Here is a 16,284-nt window from a genome sequence, read left to right as displayed (position 1 = left end):
TGAGTAAACCTTGTCATGAAAAAGTGCTTTCTCAAAATTAGCCGTCACGACAATTTTGCTTGTTTAAATTGCCGTTTAGGTGAAAATGGGCCTCATAATTAATTAATTGCAATCATTTTCAGCAAAATTCGTACAGGAAAATTTTGAGTGTTTGACTTGGTTACTTGGACTTGGACTTTGTACGGACACAAGTTTATAATATCTTGAATTACCCACTGTAATGACCGACTGCTAACTACAACTTGCCCCGTCAAGTTTCGAATTAAAACGATTGGATTTGCCGTTGCTACAGCGGTGATTGTATCCTAAACACGACAATTGGGACCTCGGTGGTACAGCCTTCTCGTGATGTTTTCAGATTCGGCAAACATGTTCACCAGCCCCATAACTGCTCATCTATTCAGGGAAGTATCGCCAAGGGTTTGCGGGTTTCCATTGAAAATTTATGATGACAGGACTATCGGATTAAAATCCTGCCTTCAAATTTGACGTTTGTGGTGTATGTAGTGGTAAGCGTCCATTTTATAGTCTTTTTGAAATTAAAATTTCATTTCGCAGAACAGCTTTAAAGCAGTCGGCTGAAATCCTACGAAAATTCTTATGGTCTGCACCATCCTCCCATAATAATTCCTTAAGTAGATGCGCCTCCAAAACAGGAAGTTCCCTTAGGCTAGGCGCGCACATGCAACTTTTTCGAAACCAAATAGTTTGATCGTCAGTTGCCCAAACATCGCGCACATAAGCAACTCCAAAAGTAATCAACGAAATAAACCAATACACAGAAAACATTTATTCACTATTTCTATCTCATAAACACGAAACAAAATAGTTTCAAATTTGTCCTACTCTTTTGCGTATGAATGTAAAGAGTAGAAAAAAATTACAAAATTATATAAAATATATTTTTTGTTTTTTGAAAGGCAATTAAATTTTCTAGGCATGGATTTTTACGAAATGGCACTGATATGTGCGTTTGAATTAAAAAGAAGGAATAAACCTGCAATCAAAAGGCAATATTGGGTTCACCCTTTGAAGTCACAACGCCTTGTTAAAGGGCGATTTCAAAAAATTTATCTAGACCTCCGCTTTTTTCTACTGCGATGAAAATAAAATATCTTTCAATTTTGCTTTACTTATTTATTTTAATTGATAGAAATATAATAGATCTTTAGTAACTAACTTTATACTTATATATATATGGAAAGATACATCAAATAAATGAAATTCTTATTAAACGAATTATAAAATGACCTTATTCATTTATTTATTATTATTTATTTATTCCTTTTAACTTAATAAATAATCGGATTAGAATTTCTTACTTTACATGAATGCTTTAGGCCAACTCATTACTGAATCACTTATTTCATCAATCACTTGTAAGGCATAATCAAACTGCTCTTAAGCGTATATGTACGTCCTTCCACAATTGGAGTGGCAGGAAACCTAACTCCAACAACCGCTACCTTACGGAAAGTTTGTGTCGTACAGCTCTGTAAAATAAAATAATAAAATTTATATAATTCACATTTTACAAATAAATAATCAAATAATATTCGACTTAAAGTGAAAGCTTGGGATAACTAATATCTTTTACAACAGAAAAGAATTATATTTGTTTATTATAAAACCAAATATTTAACAGACCACCAAGAAAAAAAAAATATTTAAAAACAATGAATTTGTTTTGGATACGATTGACACCTATTAATAAATCTTTACCTTTGTTCCATCAATAAAACCACCAGCACTGCCAAAGCTCTTTTTAAATTTTCCCATTAGAATATCAACATCTTTTGGATCGGCGCCATAATAGTCGACAATACCGCGACCATTTGGTCTCGCTACCATACTATGCGTCTAATACAAATACAAATAAGGTTTGTATTTCTTTTTCAATGCAATAACTTCGGACAATCGAACACTCCAACATACTTCACAACGAGGACTGCCTAAAGCCAAGCTGTCTGTTCTGCAACGCTGTTCAAGCATCTTGTTTATTTTAAAGTGAACTCAAATGTCCAACCGTAATCCTTGGTAATGCGATCTGCAAATTGGGAAATTCCAGCAATCTCGGACCTTCCGATAGACATACCCTGAATAGAAGCCCTCGAAGGCATCGTATAGCGTAACATAGCCCTAGAAAAAAAATGGAATTTCAGACTCAGTCTGTCAGTTCGTGAATTTCAAATCGATTCAAATCGTCATCTTACCTCTCGATTATTTTCACACACATCAATTGATTGATCAATTGAAAGGTAAAAGCCAAGATATACTAGGAAGGCTGTGTGTAGAGGATCCTTTTCGAATGAAGTTTTGCTCCGATTAGGATCATCATAGAATCCTTCTCTTCCTGATACTGCTGCTCCTGTGGGTGCTTTTCCGTTTCAGTGTTGTTTATGTAACTATTTATTACATACATTTCCATTTGCAGTCTGGTTGATAGCATTCGACGGCGACAGCGTTGTTTGACTCTTGACATTCCCATTTGTGAGACGCGAAACTTCATTTGAAATAATTGTGCTTTATTCCATTCTTTAAACAATGACGCACTTGATTGAAGTACATAATAATCTGAAAATAAAAAAAATTAAAAATTGTTTTTTGTTTTGTGTTTTGTGTTACAAATAATAATGACCATCGCCTTTCAGTGCATAAATACATTTGACGTTCAAAAAGTAGCAAATTATGAAAACAAACTTACGAGAAGGATATATTATTCTGCGCGTATGGAACTATCCAACTAGCCTCGTCACACTTTAAAGAATCATTCGACTGAAATGCACTAATACATGCATACCAAAGAAACTATTTAGTTGCATGTGCGCGCAGTTACGTGTATCATAGTAGGATACAGACATTTTTTATGGGTTTAAGCAACTAATAAATTTTCGCAATCAATGTATGAAAGAGAAAACTAGTGAAATTGAGATGTAAGGTGGTACTCTTCCCTCAGAATTTTTTGTGAAACGAAAACATTGACTCATTTTTTTTCTCTCTTGCACTTAAAGAAAATTGTTCAACGATTTAGTTGAATGTGCGCGCAGTTACCTAAAATTCCTTGTGACACAAACTAAGGAATTGGTTTGGGGTGATCATTTAGTTTGTGTCAAAACACAAACTAAAAAGTTGCTCGAATGGGCGACCGAATGGTTTCTGCATGTGCGCGGACTCTCGTATAAGTCTATAGTGCTCAGATTAGAAACCAAACAGTTTCGAAACTAAAAGTTGCATGTGCGCGCCTAGCCTTACTTCGAGAAATGGATTCACCCAAAAGCAATAACTACCGTAACTAATGATAAACCAACAAAAAAGTAAACAACAGATTAACCGTTTCTAATGTCAAATATGACATTTGAAGTTGCTCATGGCAAGACATAATATGCCCAGTCAAAAAAAAAAACAATGGATTGCGGAAGAGAGGCTGGATTGGTTTTTACTCTTGTGGAGACTCAGAATGGCTTAGCCACTTTATTTTTGGTTCTCTCCATTGTGTTACCACCTTCATGAAAGACATTTTGAGAAGCACTGTTAAAAAAAACATGACATTTCACTGACATACCCGTCAACCAATATGAAGTAGGAAAAAAGACTCCCAATCCCAAGTCCAAGTCAAGAAAAGAATAAAAGAAACCTTTTTGTTATTCGTTTTATGTGTTCACATAAAGAAAATAAAATTTATTCTTCGAGCTTAAATTTAATAAATTATCACAAGCAAAATTAACATAACAGTTGATATCAATATGACGGATAGCAACACCGACACCGGGGACACAATTTTATCCACAGAAATCAATTCCCCATCCTCATCGACCATTTTAACAACTGCATCAGGATTAGCTCCTCGTGAACCTTTGGTAATATGAAAGACCAAAGACTAAAGAAAAAGGACAACTCTTAAACTCTAATTTTAGATAACAACTGCTGTTAATTTTCTGCAAAATGCCAACGTCCGGCACTCGACTCTTATCCAAAAGCAAAAATTCCTCCGGTCCAGAGGTCTGTCTGCCGAGGAAATACAAATTGCATGTGAACGAGCCGGCATCTTCAATCACGACCCGAATAGCACAGTGATAAATATGGGAATTAGCACTGCCGGAGCAGGTCATACGGGTTTCATAAATCACCATCACCAACAGGTCTATGAAGGAAGACAAGGAACTATGCAACAAATCAGAGATGCCCTGCAATCGATGGCTCTGATAAGTGGATTAGCTTATGCCGTTTATCTCTTCTACAAGGTACATTCCAAGTTCATACGTAGAATATAAGGAAATTGTTTATTAGAAAAACAAACAAATAAATTGTTTCAACTTGGGAGTCGTTGAGTGTTAAAAGAATATCTTGACGATTATATGGCTTCTGATAACGATTGTTCATTGTTTTGAGTTTGCTTAGCAAATTCTCATCACTTCTGTGAAATGTTTACTCTTTGGAACGTGCTTATCTTATTTTAAATGAAACAGTAGCGATTTCTAGACTTTTAGTTTTGTTTCGTCAAAAGAAACGGAATAAGGAACGTACACGTAACTTGTTATAAACGAGTTCATTCTAAGCATATTTAACTCAATCAAATCAGATGATCCTTTTGATTGTATTGTGTAAGAAGCTAACGAAAAGATTCCCATTAACCATTGGTGTTCTTAAATGATGCGAATTCCATTGCATTTCTTATCAAATCTTTAATTTTCCTTTCTCATTCTGAAGTAACAAATGACGACCCCACTCGCAGGTTACTTTCTTTCCTTGAACTGTATGCCTATTTTTCCACATTTCCTAAATTTGTTCCTTACCTAAAACATATTCCATTGCATTTTATTTCTTTTTCCTACCATACCCTAGAAATATATAGAACCCTTTTTGTTTGGGAGAAAGAAGAAAAAATCTGTCGAAGAAACCCTCAACGAGTTCGACCAGAAAGTTGAAACTCAGATGCGTGATGTCAATCGCGACTTAGTCCAAATCAAAGAGCAGCTCACCCAAAACACCACAACCCAAAACGCAATTATTCAGCGTGAATTCAGCAACTTTAAAAGCGACTTGGAGGCCATCAAAGGATTACTTTTAAACAGGTTTAAATTCACTTATTCCCTAAATAAAACAATTTTAAATTTAATTTTGAATAATTTTGTTTGTTTTTGGTTTTTTAGAAAACAATTTGCAAATCCAATTCCAACAGTTCCACCATCAATTCCAGCTTGGCAGCTAACTTCACATCGCTTAAGCCAAAGCGACAACGAGAAGAACGATGATGCCGGCTCGGGTTCGGGTTCATCAGAGACTGAAGTTGTCACCAAAAATAGTGATAGCAGTTTAGAGATAATGTAAACCACCACCACCAGCAGCAGCAGCAGCCAACGCCATTAATGTTTGGTTTTTATTTTCGTTTCATAATCTTTAGATTTAAGAATAGGTTTTTCATTTTTATTTTCTATCCCATCTTTTCTTTAATAATGCATCGTTTTGTTTTCTTTGTTTATTTGTCAACGTTTAATTATTGATATTTATACAATTTAAAAAAAAAAGTAATATTCTCACAATGGCAATGATAAGATTAGGAATATTATTGTTATAAGTTTACTGTTGAGTTTAGCAACAGCTTGAGCTTATCGTTAATAAGAATTAACTGCATAAGGTTTGAAGCAAATTTCTTTAGTCAGATGATAAAAACAGCACTAGAATTGAGGATACTTAAAAAGGGATCAAAGTATCATTTTATTCTAGTTCATAAAATCACATTATTGTATTTGTTTTTTTTTTTGTAGGGAGGTTTATTTTGGTTTTTGTTTTAGATTTATAAAAACAAAAATAATAAAAAGAAATTATATATAAATTTTTTGTTGTTGTTATTTGAAAACAATACTGAAAAATATTTGCTATATTTTATGATCTAAAAGACAGAGAACGGATAAAGGCCAAGGGATTAAGTATTGGAATTTTTCTTGTGCAATCGCTTTTCATTTTTAGAATTTTATTGTTGTCAAATGTTAACACTTTGAAAGCAACCGTTTGTAATGAAAGCGAATTTCATGTATTAATAAAATAATTGTGAAAAAAGTTTTCCAAACCTATAATTTTAAGATCGATCTAAAACTGCGATTTGTAAAATAGGCCTACTAGAATTATAATTTTTCCTATGGATGTGTTTCGGAAAGTATTGGGTTATTAGAGACGGGATTTAGCCCAACATGAAAAAAACTCAGTCAGCTTGTAATCTTAGTGTATTCATGAAAAATAGCCCAATGTGGTTAAAATCGACAATACCTCAGAAAAACTAACGTCATGTCATGTTGTGTTCAGACCTCGAGGTCGAAAGCTATATTTTGTATTAGGGCAACGTTATAAACACTTAGAAAACAAATGTTATTTACCCGATTCAAGGAAACGGCTCTTTCTGTCTGGAGACAAGACTAAAAAAATTAGGTGGCACAACAACTAGCAGAGTTGTGAGTTATTTCTACAGTGACCTACAGCTTTTATGCCGAATTTTAGAAAGTTGAAAACTAATTATATTTGTGTGTGTTGACTTCTGCTTAAGCAGGGCTTGCACAAAGGATGTGAAGAACTCGAAGTCTTCATGTGTAATCTGCTTAGAAATATCAGTGTAAAGTGCCCTGCATGTCCTTCACAGCTATGGAGGATATGGGCTTCCTAAAGCCAATTATAAATGCTGGCTAAAGAGCCGATCTGATATAAATAAACTAAAGAAGGCTAATAAGCCAAGTTTCTTTGTTTGATTATCAAATTAAAAGTGAATTTTATTTGATCAAACTTAGGCTATTTATACAAAATAATTTCCTTACGCACTAAGAACTTAAACCTATGCATATTATTACTAAAACATATACATTGTATTGAATTCTAGTTCGGTGGGAAACAAATGATAGAATCAGGCAGCATACTTGCTATCTCATCACAATCATAACCAATATGCATGCCCCTTTCACAATGCACAAATGCATCCAAATTCGTTCATGCATATTTACTACATAGCATGCAGTGCGGTGAACCTTCACGAATAGGTAGATACACTTGACCATAGTAAAAGTAATCGCAGTCTCAAGTGGCATTGAACATTTTATTAAATAATTTTTTGAAGTGAATGAAATGCGAGTGCATATGAGAAATGGGTTGGCTATAGGAACGTGGAGTTTAGATCTACGGCAATGACCTGCAATAAAGTTCGTATTCGATATAGTGGTACCTTAAGCGGTTTATATCTAGGGTTGGCCAAATTTTGATTGAGGATAGACAGGTGGTGACGTTAAATCGTGTGATGTTGGTTTTCTTTTTAATGTCTTATTTTAGCAAAAGCATAAGCTAATTTAAAGATCCATTTTAGGTTTATGTATTTTCTATACTAAATGAAAAGGGTTTTTGAGTCATGATGTGGTTGACTTTTTTAAATTACTTAAAGCATTACTATGTAATAAATACGGATTAACTGGCAAAGAGGAGGACATTAACATTGCTTTATTACCTCCTTATTACAAGAAAAGTATTTAATGTTGAATTATTATTTTATTACGAAAAAAATCACATAGAAATAATACTTTTTACTCTCGTACCTAACAATAAGAAGCTTAAATTTAACACGTTAAGCAAAGGCTGGCCATATAAATATAAAAGTATGTATGTAAACTAGGACAATATTTTTTTTTATAATTTCATCGTCAAAATATTCACATTACGGCAGACCTTCTAAAAAAACAAAAACTTCAAATCAATACAAAAAATCTTCTGGTCTACAGGGAAGACCTTTATGAATCAATATCAAGTTTTGGCATCGCTATCAAACTTGTCCGTTTATGCAGAGTGACTTTGGAGAATGAACGCTGCATTATTAAGGTCGAAAAAGATCTCAACCAAGCATTCAATGTCAAAAAAGGTTTTAGAAAAGCCGACGCACTGTCATGCGACTTCTTCAAAATTATTCTGGAAAGAACTACGCAAAACTCAACCGTCAGCACTAGAGGCACAATCTTCCAAAGGTCCATCCAATTACTCAGATGATATTGACATAATTGAAAGATCAAATCGTGATGTCAGTGGAGCGTTTTTGAGCATTGCGACAGAAGCGAAGAAGATAGTTTTAGTGGTCAATGGGGGCAAGACCAAGTATATGCTGTCATCAAAAAAGAACATTGAACAACGACGCGGCGTCTTGGACAAAACGTCACCATGGACAGCTATAACTTTGAGGTAGTTAAGGACTTTGTCTACCTAGGCACCGCTATTAACACAGACAACGACACCAGCGTTGAAATCAAACGAAGAATAACTCTTGCAAATCGCTGCTTCTTTGGACTTAGAAGGCAATTGAGAAGTAAAGTCCTCTCTCGAGCATCTTAAACCAATATCTATAAGACACTCCTCATCCCGGTTCTCATTTATGGCGCTGAGGCCTGGACCCTGTCAATGAAAGATGAGAGCGTCTTACGATGCTTCAAGAGAAAAATTCTCCGGGTGATTTTTGGACCCGTACGCATAGATGAAGAATGGAGGAGAAGATATAACGACGAACTGTACGGGCTGTACAGCGACACTGACCTAGTTAGCAGAATTAAAGTCCAACGGCTTAGGAAGACCGCAACACAGGTGGCGCACTCAGGTGGGTGAAGTCCTCAACCAACTTGGCGTGCGCCAACGTAAGGAAGTAAATAAGTTTTACTTGAATTATTTATATCACCGAAACCTATTTAAATTCATGTTACGACTTATGAAAATCGTCAAAAAATGCATTGATCCGTTCTCGTAATTCATAATCGAAAAAGTCGTGGCTATCGTTCTTTAAAAAAATATGTGGTGCATCAACTAATTTTTCCTTTAAAATATTAAAAGACTTTTTTATTCTGAATTTCAACAGAATGTCTTAAATATATCGTAATGGCTTTCATGCTTTGAAAATTTTGGAATGCTCCTTCTATACAAATAAACTATCCCCAAGAATGATTGGACTTCCATAACATTTTTTGAAACGCTACGTGATGGATTTTTTGTATAATCTGGTCGTCTAGAAAGAGTTTTTCAAAAAATTAAAACAACATTACTAAAAATTTGTAAAAATTTTCGACACGAATATCTCGAGAAAAAATAAGAATATTTACTTCAAAATTATTTGATTCTGCACAAAGTATTGTTTTTTGACTTTTATTTAACTTTTAAATAAAAAATCGATTGACATTTTTCATTAAAAAAACGAAAAATTGACTTGTTACAAAACAAACCAATTGAACATTTTTAAAGTACCAATGGGAATTTATCAATGTGGGTCGCATCCCAGCCTTTTTTTCTTCTAAAATTGATTTTCTATTAAATACAAAAACTTGTAAGATCTTTCAAAATTGGATGTGAATTTTTTTTGGCTTGCCCAAAACTGAGATTTAAACACGAATTTCGGAAATATTCTTGTCAACAGCGTTCTAAAACAATCTTGTAATTAGACCTAGGTTCCCAATATTGAGTAAAATGAAATCGAAATTTAAAATCAAGTGAAATTGTTTTCAGTGTTCTATCATTCGATGGATTTCATAAGTTCGAATAATTTTTGAAACCACTTCAAGTGAAATTAAAGTAGGTGGCATATATCACATCAGACCATAATAATTTTTATCATTGTCATAATTTTTTGTATAATTTATTATGTTTAAGTATTTTCTGTGCTTTTTAATAAAATAATGTAAAAATATTGTTGATTTTTATTTGCACTGTGTAGATTCACATTTCCAAACACAGGTTGGGAAAGACTGTAGTATCGAAGTATAGTTTTTAAAAAAGGTTATTTTCAGTATTTTCCATTCCTGACAACAGTACTCTCACACAGGAATGGTTGCGAGTTGTAACTGTAAGTCACTAGGCCCTGGTTCACAACGGACTGTTGCACTTGCACCACCCAAAAATTTTCAGTATAGAGAAGACATTTGGTAGGTATCTTAAAAATTCTCTTTAAATTTTGTATTTCTTCTTTAAAAAAAAGTCAGCCCTATCGAGGTAACCGTCGGAGCGGTTCTTTCTCCGCAACGCATTCTTTTTCATAGTTTGAATTCCGGTTTGATGTAGCTGTCATCGGAAGAAATTTTACAGACATGATACGCCGCAATGCGATGGAGATAAATTTCTGGCAGAGATGTGCAAATTAACCGATATTTCGAAAATGCCATATATTTTCGATAATACTTTATAAAATATAAAATAAAGACAATAAGCGTTTTAAACCAAGAAAAATTGGTTGCAGAACGTAATTTATTGCTTTTAAAAAGTTTTTTTTTTCAATTATAAAGCGCTAGCATTATTAAGGCATGTAATTAGATGCAACGATTGTTAAATCAAAAGTATCGAATAAAGTCCTCTCCTTATTTCAAACATACGTCTTTGTTTCCATTTGAAATGTCAAATGAAAAGAATAAATTGAAAAAAAAAAAACATTTTGATTAATTTCAGCTTGATGTTCCTAGAGATACATACATGTATAGTGTATCTCCTTAGAATAAGGTATTTTTAAGATTAGGTTAAGTTTATATGACAAATACGTCAAAAATAAAATGTGAAATAGCTCCATGAGCAAGAGCTGAATGTATACAACATGAAAGGGACAATAAATGTAAGATAAATTTGCATTAAACGAAAAAGAGAGAGCCATACTTGACAGTTCTCTATATACCACTAGTGTAAGAAAAAGAAAGTATTAACAATGTAATTGAAAAGAAAGACTCAATAAAAATGAAATGAAATGAAATTGAAAAAAAAACTGTTGAAACATAAGTTTTATGTATTTATTTAACTTTATACAAGCAATAAGAAATTGTTTATTTCCTTTAAGTGAAAACATTAGTGCTTTCATTTCTTTCTTTTTATTATATCTTCTTTGTTATTCCTTTTTCTCTCTTACTTAAGCTTTTTCTGAAAGCTCTTATTCTAAGCTTTCATTACCACCATCAATCATATCAATATGCATTATATCAATAAAATAACGGCACTTTGTTTAAAAAATTACAAATTTTGGACACACAAAATAATAGCAGCAGTTTTATAAACATTCAACATTTAACATTTATTCAATATTTTGTAAAATAACCCTTCACTTTCATAACATCACCACATCTTCTTGACATTGAATCCACCAGTTTATTGCACCGCTCTATGGGTACTCCCCTCAACACACTTTGTACAGCCGTCTACAATTCTGCCTGATTTTTGGGGTTGTGCTTGCCAACGCTACGTTTAGCATCCCCCCACAAGTGCTCAATGGGATTCAGGTCTGGATATTGCGCTGGCCAATCTAAGAGCTGTATATCCTTACGCAACCCACTCTTTCGCACTACGGCTTGTGTGCTTTGGATCATTGTCTTGCTGGAAGACTCATCTGAGAGGCATGTCTTCTTCAGCGTCAGGCAGCATCACTTCCTCCAAAATTTGGACATACGCATGTTGACCATAATGCCATCAATTTTTTTTATGGGCCCAACACCATTGTACGAAAAACAGCCCCAAACCATTATTTTGCTGCCTCCACGCTCGATTGTTTTCATGGTGTATTTTGACTGGAACTCTGTGTTCGGTGGACGCCAAAACAAAATTTCTAGACCCAGTGCCACCGTCTGAAAACAAGACGTTCCGCAACTTCTCTCGTGTCCAACTACCATACTTTTTTGCAAAATCAAGGCGTTGAACCAGATGACGTTTGGAGAGAAGTGACTTTCTTCTTGGGTGGCATGCCTTCAAATTAGCTGTGCGAAGAGTGCGACGCACTGTCTCATCGCTCACATTGAGCTCGAGCTCTTTGTTTATCTCCACATCTGATTTAAAGGGGTCTTTCTTTAACATTTTGACTATTTGTCTATGGTCCCCGTCCTCCAATTTGCGTTTTCGACCGTTGGTTTCCACTTTTTCCACAGAATTGATGGCATTATGGATCAGCTTTGCAGAAACGTTCAAAATTTTTGGATTTGGCTGTACGATTGTCCGGCGCTCCACATTTGGCGTAGCTCTTGACTGCAATGTTTTATTCTCTATGTATGTATGAATATTTTAAAACGATTGTAATTTCATTTCAAGTAAAAGTGAAATGTAGAACCTCCTTTACACCAGTTTTTAAAAACTCGTCTTTATGTTAAGTGTGATTAAATATCTGCATCCTCGCTTGAAAGTACTTAAGGAGTTAGTTCACCCAAGATGCCAAATTAATAAATAAACACAAAATTAATCGAAATAAAAGAAACGGGATTTTTTGTAAATATTTTTTGCGATGACTAAAGTAGTTGTAAAATGAGTATAGTAACTTTGTTATACTAAAATTTGAAAAGCGAGTACTTAAAGGTTTTCCCGGCCATATTCATCGTTCTCGAGGTTACAACATCTTTTAATAATTTTTATATATTTCTACTGTTGAACTAAAATGTTATTTTATGTAATTTTTGAAACAAAATTCAATGAAATAAATTATTATATTTTTGTGTAGATTATTTTATTTATATTGGATTTTTAACAAGATTAATCTTATAATTCTACATGAAAACATTATTATTATTAGAATGAAATATTTTTGTCCCATTTTAAAATTTTCAATATTTCTATATCACTATTTTATTATAATATATTTAATACATTTTCTATAGCATTTCTTATATTCTTTTTTAAATTTATAATTCATTTTGTTTTTTAAAAAAGGTTCATTTTTCTTGTTTTTGTTTTTTAAAATTTGTCAAATCTTATATGATAATATTTTTCTTTTTGTTTTCTCTAAAGTGTGTATATATTTAGTTTCTAAACTGTAATATATATAATTTTGTTTAAATACATATTTTTCTTTTGTTATTATTGATTACTATTTGAATATATGTATGTATATATTGCTAAGAAGAATTAAAAAACACACTACAACATGTTAGTGTTTTCTGTTCTAATATTTGTTTAACTAATTTTAAAAAATATGTTTGTTTTTAGTTTTTGTGTAACTAATTCAAATAGAAATAGAAAAATAATGTGCAAAATATATGTATTTATCTGTTATTTAATAGATGTAGGTATGTAGTAATATTTAGGTATAAAATAATTAAACAAAAATATATATATTGAAAAAAGATCTTTAACGGTAGGTAAAGTTTTTTAGCGAGAAAAATTAGTTAAAATTTGTGTTTTTACTATGTCTATATTTTGTTTTGTTTTTGATATTATTTTTAATTTTTAAAAATTCAGTTGGAAGGTGTTTTGTGTGTTTTATAAATAAATCTTCAATAATTAATTTACCTTTTTTGTTGTTGTTTTGTTTCTTATAAATATATAAATTTGATTTTATTTTTGTCTTACTTATTATTAAATACATTATGTATCTACGTGTTTATATAATAAAGTGTACTTTTATTTTTGTTTTACTTACAAATTAATCTCAAGATTGCCACAGAATAAAATATTTTAGTTTTTTTTTTGTTTATTTTTGAAACTTTCCAAGTTTTATTTTTATTTTTTGTTTGTTCTACAGTACTAATTCAATTTTATTAATTTTTTTTTTCTTTTTGTTTATGTACAATATATTTTTTAAAAAATTGTTTCGAGTGGTATTTTTATAGATTTTATACAAGAAATATAATTTAGATGAAAAGGAGTATTTTTGTTAAATATATTTTATTTGTTTGTCCAGTAAAGTAAGGCGATTAAAAGGGTCAAACATTCAGCTGGAATCTAGTTTATATACATGGTTTCAACATTCTGTAAAGAGTCTCACAAAATCCCAATCCTTATCTGCGTCTTATCGAGTGGACTTCCAAATGGTGGAATAGCTCCAATGGTGTGTGTTAACACCTTTACCAAAAATATCAAGTATATTATTTGCTATAGTGCGATACATTTGTTCATACAATCAACAGTTTCAACGATAAACGGCAGAAAGTGAAATGTGTAAGCTAGCTTTTAATTGGTTGGCTTCTCTCATACTGATAAGCCCAGCATATAAACCGTATCTATTTTCAAAAACAAGAATGCATAGGATATGATTTAGAACCCTAGGAATGGAAACGAAAACCAATTCCTAAATACCTAATGTGCATTGCAAATCCGTTTATCTGCACCCACTGCATGATTTGTATCCATTCTTACAATTGTCAAATATCATTTAAAGTAATTCGCCTAGAGCTCGTGATTACATTGGACAGGTTCAGACAGCATAAGGGACTATATTTGCAGTCAACTGAATCCTTTGAAAGTAAGGCTAGGCGCGCACATGCAACTTTTTCGAAACCAAATAGTTCAATCGTTAGTTGCGCAAACATCGCGCACATAAGCAACTCCGAAATAAACCAATACACGGAAAACATTTATTCACCTTGACTACATTTTTCTCTCTCCTACACTTACAGATAATTATTCTTCAGTTGAATGTCCAAGCAATTACCTATAATTTCTAGTGACACAAGCTAAGGAATTGGTTTGAGGTGATCATCTAGTTTGTATCAAAACACAAACTAAAAAGTTGCTCGAATGGGCGACAGAATGGTTTCTGCATGTTCGCGGACTTTCATATAAGTCTATAGTGCTCAGTTTAAAACAAACAGTTTCGAAACCAAAAGTTGTATGTGCGCGCCGAGCCTAAATTTTCATCAAGGCAACTAATTAGTTTTTAAGTGTCATACATTTTAAACTCAGAACTTTACTTTACAAACAGCTCTACCTTCTATTAAACTTGCAAAAATTACCAAAAACATTATTGTCTAAAAAAACACCACGTAAACTAGCTTTCAAGTCCATCGCGGCTTGTATTTTTTGTTCTGTAAAGCAGTATTAGTTTTTCCTTATCAGATTTGAGGAATTGTTTTACACAAAACATTAAATGGAATTGTGCAGAAAATAAATAAAATACACATTATTAAAGTCCAGCTTTCAGTTAAATGAACAAACATGATCAGCTTTCATTTTGACATTACTATAGACGACTTGATAGTTAGAGACATTTTCCTTGACAAACTTTCCATTAAAGTTGCCTTTAATGGGACGTAATTTTTTAGCAGCAGGCCTACAGCAGATATCAGAAACTTGCCATACTTTCAGTTCCCTAATGTCGTCTGAACCTGTCCATTCTTGTCATCGGCTCCAAATACACCATTTGAAGCACCCAATCTTATTGTTAGGTTCTTAATTTTTCCTTAAACATTATTGAGTTTGATAATATACACGGTTTAGATAACATAATCAAATTAAAAGAATTAAACATATTTTTAAAGAGCGAGTTTTGTTCGTTTCACTTTCTTAAATTTGATCATTTAAAAAAATTAGAATTTATATTAATAATTTTGTAAAGGCGTTAATACAAAAAATCGGCCTTTGTCGGGCTAAGACTGAATTAAATCGTAATCGGAATTTTTTACAAATCCCGAAAAACTGTATCATGAAATCCGTTCGTAATGCAAAATTGTATGAGATTTTCCTTTACGAACGGATTTCATGGTACAGTTTTTCGGGATTCGTAAAAATTTCCGATTACGATGGAATTCATGATAGGGCTGAAGATCTTATGAGACTTTTTTACAAAATGCATAAACGAGTTTCCAACTTTCTATCTCTCATTCAAAAAGTCAAACACTTATTTTACTGGACTTTATGTATGAAGAAAATTGTATTGCTTTAATTTGGGGAATTTATTGGGAAAGGAAACAAGAATTATGCTAATTTTATTTTGTTATATTTTTGTACTCCACTATTAATTGATATTTTTGGTCGGAATTAAGGCATTTTGAAATTAAGAGGTCGTACATAAGACATAAGAGGCACTTCAAACAAGTTAATATTTTTATTTTTGTTAACGGTTTTACATATATTTTTTTTTTCAAAATTTAACACCAGATTGTGGATGGAAACTTAAGGTTATTAATTGGCTTAAAGAATGTTCTAAGGCTCGTCCAGTTCATCAGTTTTGATTGTTCGATTGTTCAATAATCAGTGATAATCGATTTTTAAGGATAGCTGTTTATTAGGGTTGGCTGAAAAAACATTTTTTTTATTTGATTCGCAATACCTCACAAAAGTTGTTGATTACCTATCTGAGTAAATGTCTAAACAAATTTCTAAATAAAAAAATATCTTCCGTTCGCGCATTCCATTCAAACTTTTGCGTTGCGAAAATTTGCTCGTCTTTGACTTTTTTTTTTAATACTTAAATTCACTATTATCAAAACGCAATAGGTCCTAATGTTGAATTTAGCGTATAAGAAACCTAAAGAAAATTGAAATCAGTAGTTTTTTACCATTAACTGACCGGCCAGATCGTGTAAAACATGGTATTTTAACAACTTTTTG

General features: G+C 32.5%; 1 protein-coding gene and 1 long non-coding RNA gene across 2 annotated transcripts; one reads left to right on the top strand and one right to left on the bottom strand.

Moving 5' to 3' along the window:
- Positions 1 to 659: 659 nt before the first annotated feature.
- LOC129941634 (uncharacterized) lies at positions 660 to 2,335 on the bottom strand. Its single transcript, XR_008780898.1, has 3 exons — positions 2,214 to 2,335; positions 1,723 to 2,139; positions 660 to 1,493 (listed from the first exon to the last, which is right to left on the bottom strand). It is a non-coding gene; the product is annotated as an uncharacterized LOC129941634 (long non-coding RNA).
- A 1,231-nt stretch (positions 2,336 to 3,566) lies between these two features.
- LOC129941633 (peroxisomal membrane protein PEX14) lies at positions 3,567 to 5,833 on the top strand. Its single transcript, XM_056050323.1, has 4 exons — positions 3,567 to 3,857; positions 3,915 to 4,241; positions 4,843 to 5,072; positions 5,151 to 5,833. Exons 1-4 carry the CDS (start codon positions 3,744 to 3,746, stop codon positions 5,326 to 5,328), a joined length of 849 nt encoding a protein of 282 aa, XP_055906298.1. The 5' UTR covers positions 3,567 to 3,743; the 3' UTR covers positions 5,329 to 5,833.
- The last annotated feature ends 10,451 nt before the right edge of the window (positions 5,834 to 16,284 follow it).

Source organism: Eupeodes corollae, chromosome 1 (genome assembly GCF_945859685.1).
Source record: "Eupeodes corollae chromosome 1, idEupCoro1.1, whole genome shotgun sequence".
NCBI classification, from domain to species: domain Eukaryota; kingdom Metazoa; phylum Arthropoda; class Insecta; order Diptera; family Syrphidae; genus Eupeodes; species Eupeodes corollae.
Note: the sequence above shows the minus strand (reverse complement) of the source record. Positions and strands in the feature narration are given on the sequence as shown.